The sequence below is a fragment of the Ranitomeya imitator genome, chromosome 10 (genome assembly GCF_032444005.1).
Source record: "Ranitomeya imitator isolate aRanImi1 chromosome 10, aRanImi1.pri, whole genome shotgun sequence".
In the NCBI taxonomy this organism is placed as follows: domain Eukaryota; kingdom Metazoa; phylum Chordata; class Amphibia; order Anura; family Dendrobatidae; genus Ranitomeya; species Ranitomeya imitator.
The window spans coordinates 123,595,534-123,606,606 of NC_091291.1; the positions used below are offsets into that span (position 1 = coordinate 123,595,534).

Sequence of the window (11,073 nt, forward strand, 5' to 3'; positions counted from 1 at the left end):
TGCACGATATTTTCCGTGAATATCTGGATAAATTTATGATTATGTATTTGGATGATGTTTTGGTTTTTTCTGATGACTGGGAGTCCCATGTTCGGCAGGTCAGGAAGGTGTTTCAGGTCCTGCGAGCCAATTCCTTGTTTGTAAAAGGTTCAAAGTGTCTCTTTGGAGTCCAGAAGATTTCTTTTTTGGGGTATATTTTTTCCCCTTCTACTATTGAGATAGATCCCGTCAAGGTTCAGGCTATTTGTGACTGGACGCAACCTACATCTCTTAAGAGTCTACAGAAGTTCTTGGGCTTTGCTAATTTTTATCGTCGTTTCATAACTAATTTTTCTAGTGTTGTTAAGCCTTTGACGGATTTGACTAAGAAGGGTGCTGATGTTGCTGATTGGTCTCCTGCGGCTGTGGAGGCCTTTCAGGAACTTAAGCGCCGGTTTTCTTCTGCTCCTGTGTTGCGTCAGCCAGATGTTTCGCTTCCTTTTCAGGTTGAGGTTGATGCTTCCGAGATTGGAGCGGGGGCGGTTTTGTCGCAGAGAAGCTCCGATTGCTCAGTGATGAAGCCATGTGCGTTCTTTTCTAGAAAGTTTTCGCCCACTGAGCGGAGTTATGATGTTGGTAATCGGGAGCTTTTGGCCATGAAGTGGGCATTTGAGGAGTGGCGTCATTGGCTTGAGGGTGCTAGATATCGTATGGTGGTCTTGACTGATCACAAAAATCTGATTTACCTTGAGTCTGCCAAGCGTCTGAATCCTAGACAGGCTCGTTGGTCACTGTTTTTCTCCCGTTTCGATTTTGTGGTTTCATACCTGCCAGGTTCAAAGAATGTGAAGGCGGATGCTCTTTCTAGGAGTTTTGTGCCTGACTCCCCTGGAAATTCTGAGCCCACTGGTATCCTTAGGGATGGGGTGATTTTGTCGGCTGTCTCACCAGACTTGCGACGTGCTTTGCAGGAGTTTCAGGCGGATAAACCTGATCGTTGTCCGCCTGAAAGACTGTTTGTTCCGGATAATTGGACCAGTAGAGTCATCTCCGAGGTCCATTCTTCTGTGTTGGCAGGTCATCCTGGAATATTTGGAACTAGAGACTTGGTGGCCAGGTCTTTTTGGTGGCCTTCCTTGTCGAGGGATGTGCGTTCTTTTGTGCAGTCTTGTGAAGTTTGCGCTCGGGCTAAGCCTTGCTGTTCTCGGGCCAGTGGATTGTTGTCACCTTTGCCTATCCCGAAGAGGCCTTGGACGCACATTTCCATGGACTTTATTTCGGATCTCCCTGTCTCTCAAAAAATGTCTGTCATCTGGGTTGTGTGTGACCGCTTTTCTAAGATGGTTCATCTGGTACCCTTGCCTAAGTTACCTTCCTCCTCTGAGTTGGTCCCTCTGTTTTTTCAGAACGTGGTTCGTTTGCATGGGATACCGGAGAACATAGTTTCTGACAGGGGATCCCAGTTTGTGTCTAGATTTTGGCGGACGTTCTGTGCTAAGATGGGCATTGATTTGTCCTTTTCGTCTGCATTCCATCCTCAGATGAATGGCCAGACAGAACGAACTAATCAGACCTTGGAAACTTATTTAAGGTGTTTTGTTTCTGCTGATCAAGATGACTGGGTTACCTTTTTGCCGCTTGCCGAATTTGCCCTTAATAATCGGGCTAGTTCTGCTACCTTGGTTTTTCCTTTCTTTTGTAATTCGGGGTTTCATCCTCGTTTTTCCTCTGGTCAGGTGGAGCCTTCTGATTGTCCTGGAGTGGACATGGTGGTGGATAGATTGCATCAGATTTGGAGTCATGTGGTGGACAATTTGAAGTTGTCCCAGGAGAGGGCTCAGCAGTTTGCTAATCGCCGTCGCCGCGTGGGTCCTCGACTTCATGTTGGGGACTTGGTGTGGTTGTCTTCTCGTTTTGTTCCTATGAAGGTCTCTTCTCCTAAGTTCAAGCCTCGGTTCATCGGTCCCTATAGGATCTTGGAAATTCTTAACCCTGTGTCGTTTCGTTTGGATCTCCCGGCATCGTTTGCTATTCATAATGTGTTCCATCGGTCGTTGTTGCGGAGGTATGAGGTACCTGTTGTTCCTTCGCTTGAACCTCCTGCTCCGGTGCTGGTAGAGGGAGAGTTGGAGTATGTTGTGGAGAAGATCTTGGATTCTCGTGTTTCCAGACGGAAACTCCAATATTTGGTCAAGTGGAAGGGTTATGGTCAGGAGGATAATTCTTGGGTGGTTGCCTCTGATGTTCATGCTGCTGATTTGGTCCATGCATTTCATAGGGCTCATCCTGGTCGCCCTGGTGGTTCTCGTGAGGGTTCGGTGACCCCTCCTCAAGGGGGGGGGTACTGTTGTGGATTCTGTTTTTGGGCTCCCTCTGGTGGTTACAGATGGTACTGGGTGACTTGTGTTTTCTGCGGTCTCTGGTGTCCACCTGTTCTATCAGGATATGGGAGTTTCCTATTTAACCTGGCTTTCTTGTCATTTCCTCGCCGGCTATCAATGTAATCAGTGTGTCTTGTTACCTCTGCTTCCCGCTTCTGTAATCTTCAGGACAAGCTAAGTTTTTTATTTTCCTGTTCCACGTTTTGCTTAATTTTTGTCTTAGTCCAGCTTGCAGATATGTGATTCCTTTTTGCTGGTTGCTCTAGTGGGCTGATATTACTCCTCATGTTCCATGAGTTGGCACATGAGTTCAAGTAATTTCAGGATGGTTTTTTGTAGGGTTTTTCGCTGACCGCGCAGTTCACTTTTGTATCCTCTGCTATCTAGCTTTAGCGGGCCTCATTTTGCTGAATCTGTTTTCATAACTACATATGTGCTTTCCTCTCATTTCACCGTCATTACATGTGGGGGGCTGCTATTTCTGTGGGGTGTTTCTCTGGAGGCAAGAGAGGTCTGTGTTTCTTCTAATAGGGGAAGTTAGTCCTTCGGCTGGCACGAGAGGTCTAGGAATCATCGTAGGCACGTTCCCCGGCTACAGCTAGTTGTGTGTTAGGTTCAGGATCGCGGTCAGCTCAGTTTCCATCACCCTAGAGCTTGTTTTGTTTTTTGTGCTTGTCCTTTTGTGATCCCCTGCCATTGGGATCATGACACCGTCCATCCTTGATCAAGATCACGTGCTTCTCCTTTAATTGATGAAATCTTTTGCTGTCAGTAAAATTATTTTTTTGAATTTGTAGGGTTCAAAATTAATTCACTACAAATTGTTTTGCTCATCTCTATATATTTGCTATGTGCCTAATCTTCAATGCATTTTTATAGGATGTCAACAGCCTTACATTGCTGCGTGTTGACAGGAAGAAATTTTTTACCAGCAGGAGTCAGTGGACATAGGCTGGAGTTGGATCACATAGATGCCTGAGCTGTATACATCAAATGGCAAACATTGAGAATCTACAGTAGAGATCACATAGAATACACTAAGACTTATATGTCATACGTGATGTATACAGTAAACTGTGAAAGTGAGGCTAGTAGGCAACAGTTCTATATTACATTGCTACTGGCAATCCTTTTTTCAATGCAATCACCACCTGCAGCTATATTTAGTGGTGCTTCACAATAGAAATCACATAAGCTCCTGTAAAAATAGTCCTTTACTCCAACTCCTGATATGGACCCGTAGAAGTGAGATTTGTACAGTTTTCCACACTCCCGACCACCTTCTGCCTACCGCCTCTTTTGATGTGTTTGTTGGAATAAAGGGCTATTTTTATCGGAGCTTATGGTGAATGCCACCTTTCTTTTCTCTCATCACATACGATAAACTGAGGCTCTGTGTATATATCACGTAGGATACACTGAAGCTCTGCAGTATAGATCACATAGGATACACGGAGACTCTGTTGTATTCAATCCATTGGATACATTGAGACTCTGCTGTATACATCACACAGGATACACTGAGACTGCTGTATACTTCACACAGGGTACACTGAGACTCTGCTGTATACATCACACAGGGTACACTGAGACTCTGCTATATACATCACACAGGATACAGTGACACTGCTGTATACATCACATAGAATATACACTGAAACTCTACTGTACACGTCACATAGGACAGACTGATCTTAAACTGTATACATCATATGGAAAACATTGAAAATCTGCTGTATACATCATATAGGATACACTGAGTCTCCACTGTATACATCACATTGAAAACATTAAGAATCTGTTGGATATAGGACATAGGATACACTGAAACTGTGCTGTACACTTCACACATTGAAAATCTACTGTGTGCATCACATAGGATACACTGAGACTCTGCTGTATACATCACATAGGATACACTGAGACTCTGCTGTATACATCACATAGGATACACTGAGACTCTGCTGTATACATCACATAGGATACACTGAGACTCTGCTAAATACATCACATAGGATACACTGAGACTCTGCTGTATACATCGCATAGGATACACTGAGACTCTGCTGTATACATCACATAGGATACACTGAGACTCTGCTGTATACATCACATAGGATACACTGAGACTGCTAAATACATCACATAGGATACACTGAGACTCTGCTCTATACATCGCATAGGATACACTGAGACTCTGCTGTATACATCACATAGGATACACTGAGACTCTGCTGTATACATCACATAGGATACACTGAGACTCTGCTGTATACATCACATAGGATACACTGAGACTGCTAAATACATCACATAGGATACACTGAGACTCTGCTCTATACATCGCATAGGATACACTGAGACTCTGCTGTATACATCACATAGGATACACTGAGACTCTGCTGTATACATCACATAGGATACACTGAGACTCTGCTGTATACATCACATAGGATACACTGAGACTGCTAAATACATCACATAGGATACACTGAGACTCTGCTCTATACATCGCATAGGATACACTGAGACTCTGCTGTATACATCACATAGGATACACTGAGACTCTGCTGTATGCATCACATAGGATACACTGAGACTCTGCTGTATACATCGCATAGGATACACTAAGACTCTGCTGTATACATCACATAGGATACACTGAGACTCTGCTGTATACATCACATAGGATACACTGAGACTCTGCTGTATGCATCGCATAGGATACACTGAGACTCTGCTGTATACATCTCATAGGATACACTGAGACTCTGCTGTATACATCACATAGGATACACTGAGACTCTGCTGTATACATCACATAGGATACACTGAGACTCTGCTGTATACATCACATAGGATACACTGAGACTCTGCTGTATACGTCAGGAGATAAGTGATCTATGTCTCTGATCTATCACTGGTGCCACTAGGATAAGATCAAGTGCAATATGATGAGACTTCATCGTCTCCATAAGGCCAGATGCATTATGATGTGTTCAGAATTACAGTACAAAGACCATTTCAGAGAAGAATAAAGAATCAACTTTGAAATCGCACATCAGTTAGGAGTGGACAGGTGTACACCATTCACACAAAAACCTCTATGCCTGATGAAGAGACCTGAGTAGTCTGGAAAGCTCGCAATTTGTTACCATCTTTTCAGTTCAACATTAAATGCTATCAACCACTGAGGACTCTCAATTCTAAATATTTTTCACACAAAAACCTCTGCATTATTCTTTAAACATCATGCAGCACTATATGGACAAAAAATACAGATGAAGTGCTCTTTATCCCCTTCATGACCTTGGGATTTTCCGTTTTTCCATGTTCGTTTTTCGCTCCCCTCCTTCCCAGAGCCATAACTTTTTTGATTTTCCGTCAATATGGCCGTTTGAGGGCTTATTTTTTGCGGGACGAGTTGTACTTTTGAACGACATCATTGGTTTTAGCATGTCGTGTACTAGAAAACGGGAAAAAAATTCCAAGTGTGGTGAAATTGCAAAAAAAGTGCAATCCCACACTTGTTTTTTGCTTGGCTTTTTTGCTAGGTTCACTAAATGCTAAAACTGACCTGATACGAGTTCATAGGCACATAACATGTCTAGGTTATTTTTTATCTAAGTGGTGAAAAAAAATTCCAAACTTTGCTAAAAAAAATAAATTGTGCCATATTCCGATACCCGTAGCGTCTCCATTTTTCATGATCTGGGGTCAGTTGAGGGCTTATTTTTTGCTTGCTGAGCTGGCGGTTTCAATTATACCATTTCTGTGCAGATACATTCTTTTGATCGCCCATTATTGCATTTTAATGCAATGTCGCGGCGACCAAAAAAACGTAATTCTGGCGTTTTGATTTTTTTTCTCGGTACGCTGTTTAGCGATCAGGTTAATGCTTTTTTTTATTGATAGATTGGGCGATTCTGAACGTGGCGATACCAAATATGTGTAGGTTTGATTTTTTTTTTTTATTATTTTGATTGGGGCGAAAGGGGGGTGATTTAAACTTTTATATTTTTTTTTTAATTTTTTTCACTTTTTTTTTACTTTTTTTTTTTTTACTTTTGCCATGCTTCAATAGCCTCCATAGGAGGCTAGAAGCTGGCACAACTCGATCGCCTCTGCTACATAGCAGTGATCATCAGATCGCTGCTATGCAGCAGAAATGCAGGTGTGCTATGATCTCCGACCACAGGGTGGTGCTCACAGCTAACTGGGATCAGTAACCATAGAGGTCTCAAGGACCTCTATGGTTAGTATGCAGAAGCATCGCTGACCCCCGATCATGTGACGGGGGTCAGGGATGCTCTCATTTCCGGCCACGCGGCTGGAAGCGCCGGTTAAATGCCACTGTCAGCGCTTGACAGCGGCATTTAACTAGTTAATAGCTGCGGGTGAATCGCGATTTCACCCACCGCTATTGCTGGCACATGTCAGCTGTTCAAAACAGCGGACATGTCCCGGCTTTGATGCGGGCTCAGCGCTGGAGCCCTACATCAAAGCGGGGGATCTGACCTCGGACGTACTATCCCGTCCCAGGTCAGAAAGGGGTTAAAATATGTTTGATGAAAAGCTCTATGCTAATACAAAATATATGAAGGAGTTAGTCTATTTGTGCTGGAGTGGAGCTGGTGTGGATAATACCCGGTGTGTGGGCTCCACCAAACCAATACTTGGCTATGGCATTTAGCTACACACGATTAGGGAACAAAACTAATTTCTTGCCCAGGAAGAAAGACGTCCTATCTACAATTCTAATATCAGAGAACCAGCTGTGATCTATTTATTCATCCACAATGTGTACCCAATTTAAATACATACATACATATATAGTTTTGTTATCAAAATTAACTATTCATTATTCATTGTTGAGCAATTACCAGATTATTGAAGACTATGAATACTTGGTTTAATTAATGTAAAATTGCTTCTTAATAACGCTTACTCATTAAAGAAGCACTCCCAGCAAACGTTCCTCTTAGTATATTGCAGTCTTCATATTATACAGCATTGTGTACTTACAATTGCTCATTTTACCTTTCTACCCAGATAATGCTTCTCTTTTCTCTGTTCTATGTAGAAACAGGAAGTTTCTTTTCCATGCAAAAGTCATTTCCCTCTTCAACTCCTGACCCAGCTGCTCCCTCCTCCCTCTGCCAGAGACCTTTCCAGTGACTCATGAGTCATAAAGGAAAAAATGACCTCTTGTTTCTACATAGAGCTTAGAAGGATTCTGCTAATCGGTGTTTAATCATGTGATGCCACAGACCTAAAGGAAAAGAGAAGAATTAGCTGGGTAGAAGGGCAAAATGAGCAATTGTAAGTACACAGAGCTATATAATATGACTGCAATATATTAAGAGGATAAAAACTTTGATGGGAGGAGGACGTTTGTAAGGAGGTGCTACCTTTAAAAAATGTTTTATGTATTGCTAGTAACACAATATGCATGAGCGTGTACGAACCCATAAACCGGTGAGTCTATACACCGATCTGTGCACGTTCCGGTAAAGCAGTGTTCCCCAACTCCGGCCCTCAAGAGCCACTAACAGGTCATGTTTTGAGGATTTCCTTAGTATTACACAGGTCAGTGAATGCTTGCCTGTGCAGGTGATGCAATTATCACCTGTATTATACTAAGGAAATCCTCAAAACATGACCTGTTGGTGGCTCTTGAGGACCGGACTTGGGGAACACTGCGGTAAAGGCTAATAACGTCAGGCTACAACATATCCAATATAAGTTTTATTTACTTTTCAGCACTTTTCTGATACTTTGTCTTTCTCTGTCCACACTTCATTCCACCAGGTCTCTGCTTTGATGACTTGAGTGATTTTGTCCTCTACTCTGTCCTCCCAAAAGATTATAAAGATGTAGCAAAGCTCAAAATGATGACAATCCATTTCTGTAGCAGCCACGTGATGTAGACATCGCTGCGCAATATTTATACAGAGGAGCGCTGGTTAACCGTAAAAACAGAAAAATGTGTTCTTCACAAATAATATATGCGTTATGCACACAATGAAGCTGCGAGAAACATTTGTACTTGACGGATAATAAAAGAATGTGTAAAAAGTTGCGTGTTCAACTGCTCTATACACTTCTAATTGTATCAATCGTTCCCTGGATACTCTGACGCAAAGCAGACAAAGGTCCAGTTATGCGATAAACAAGACAAGGACATGTAAATAATATTTACCTTAGTGCCTGTATATGACGGAGGTAGAATAATCACGGCACATCCTGATACAATAGCAGACACAAGGCGTAGAAAACACAAATAACAGTGCGCTATTCATCAAACTGAGATCTGCTACATCTCAAGACCAGAGGCTGCACCTTGTTTGCATAGATTGAAAAAAGACCTTGGTCCATCAACTTCAACTTTTCTCCACTAAATGTATATTTTTGCCCCTAAATTATCGATAACCCACAATGTTCTGTGTACTGAGGAACTCATCCGGCCCTTGTATAAAAGCTGTCGGCCATTACTACCTCCTGTGGTCGGCATTCCACAGTCTGACTGTTCTAACTGTAAAGAATCCTTTACTAAATAGCTGCCGGAATCGCCTTTCTTCCACCTGGAATGAGTGCCCCCTGATCCTTTAGTATGATCTTTGGAAGGAATAAGTCATGTGCCATCCTTTGAATTGACAACACATATATTTATACATGTAAATGAGATCTCCTCTGAGGCGCCTTTTTTTCTAAGCTAAACAAGCCCAACTTTTCCAACCTCTACCGGTAACCTTTTCACTGTCCTAGACCACCAGGGATGTTACCAGTAACCTCTTCTCTGCTTTTGATCACCAAGAATGTTTTCAGTAAACTCCTTCACTGTCCTAGACCACCAGGGTTGTAACCAGAACCTTTTCCCTGCCTTAGATCTTCAGGGTTGGCACTAATAACCTCTACTCTGCCTTAGACAACCTTGGATGTAGACAATTGGGTTGATCGAATAGCTTCGGATAACTGCTTATCCGAATAGCTATAGCGCTTTGATCAAACCTAGTAAACAACTGTCTTAGATCAGTAGGGATATTACAACTAACCTCTTTAAAAATTTTCTTTTATAGCCCCGTGTCTCTCCTTCGTTTGTAACGCTTTTGGTCTGGAGAGACATCAGAGAATAAGAACATCTTTTCACCGAAAACAGGGCACTTTGGAATTGGACAAAATTTAATTCGGGCTGAATCGAATCTGCCTAAAATAAAGTTCAGGACACTCGCTCCTCTCTAGCTATGAGATATATATTGGGAAACATAGTAGGAGTTGTAATAAAATACCTTTCAAGTTCAGGATCTCCGTAGAATGCGGTTGAACATTTCACAGCATAGACCGACCACCACTTCTTGTGCCTCACTTTGTACACTTTCCCAAATCCGCCCAGAGCTATAGGAATCCACTCATTCTCAAAGTCCTCCTTCTTAAACTGAGTCAGGTTGCTAGTTCTCTCTTCCCCGTCCACAGCCATGCTACTGAGGTGTCCTCCTGGCACATTTGTTAGGACTCGTATGTTAGACTGCAACTTCAGATTTTTTTAAGAGTTCCTCTTCCTGGATTTGAGAATGACGGTGTTACACAGAGAGGGCGGGAACGGGTAATGTGTAATGCAGGTGGAATTCCGTCCTATAGTGTCTTATATATACCAGTTTCACAACTTCAGGTATGTTATGTCAGGACAGAATGAATCACTTAAAACAGCAGTAGTTCTCTAATCCCTACATGGGGAAACCTTTGAAGTACAGTAAAGATGAGTCACGGTTTATTTATCATGCAAAAGGTAGTGTTACTTTCTCTTGTTTTAGAGTTTTACTTTGTTTTTGTTTTCCTAAGTTTATGACAGTTGAGGTTGGCCAACGGGTAGCCAAGGTATGGCTAAAATGCACTCAAAGACCTTGTGGTCAAGCAAGTGTCTACGATTTTCAAATAGATCATGTTAGATTAATTGGTAATTGCTAATAACTACACATTTTAGCATGTTTCACTTTCAGCTTTCTGAGTTCTACTGGCCACCCTATTTGTTTATAGCCCTAACAGGTGCATACCTTTCATATGTTCTCTTCATTTAGATAACAAGTCAAACATATTGGCTTTTACAGATTTAATGAAAAAATCTATCCACAGCTCAGTTCTAATATGCAATATCCAAATCAATGACAGAAGTGGTGCCCCTGAAGAAACTGGCAAGAGCGAAACTCAGTGTCAGACTTTGCGTTCAGGCTACGCTAGAGATGAGATAACCCAAGAGTACCTGAGAGAGAGAACCAAAGTTTGGGTCCCCATTGACTTCTATGGGGTTCAGGTTCAAGTTCAGGTATAGTTATGGTACGCAAATAAAGTTATTATTATTTATTATAGCGCCATTTATTCCATGGCGCTTTACATGTGAGGAGGGGTATACATAATAAAAACAGGTACAATAATCTTGAACAATACAAGTCACAACTAGGGTTGAGCGACCTTTACTTTTATAGGATAGGGTCGGGTTTCACGAAACCCGACTTTTTCAAAAGTCGGGTCGAGTGAAATCGGCCGATCCTATAAAAAAGTCGGGGTCGGCCGAAACCCAATGCATTGCAATGGGTTACTATGGTTCCCAGGGTCTAAAGGAGAGGAAACTCTCCTTCAGGCCCTGGGATCCATATTTAAGTGTAAAAGAAAGAATTAAAATAAAAAATATTGCTATACTTACCCTCTGACGCGCCCT

At 42.2% G+C, this 11,073-nt stretch overlaps 1 protein-coding gene across 1 annotated transcript in view; it reads right to left on the bottom strand.

The window, feature by feature from the left end:
• The window catches only part of ANKK1 (ankyrin repeat and kinase domain containing 1), a 67,787-nt gene extending 57,890 nt beyond the window's left edge, over positions 1-9,897 (bottom strand). Inside the window, exon 1 of the mRNA XM_069742605.1 lies at positions 9,650-9,897. Coding sequence (XP_069598706.1) covers positions 9,650-9,837 — 188 coding nt within the window. The 5' untranslated portion in view covers positions 9,838-9,897. The remainder of the gene's footprint in view (positions 1-9,649) is intronic.
• Between the last annotated feature and the right edge of the window lie 1,176 nt (positions 9,898-11,073).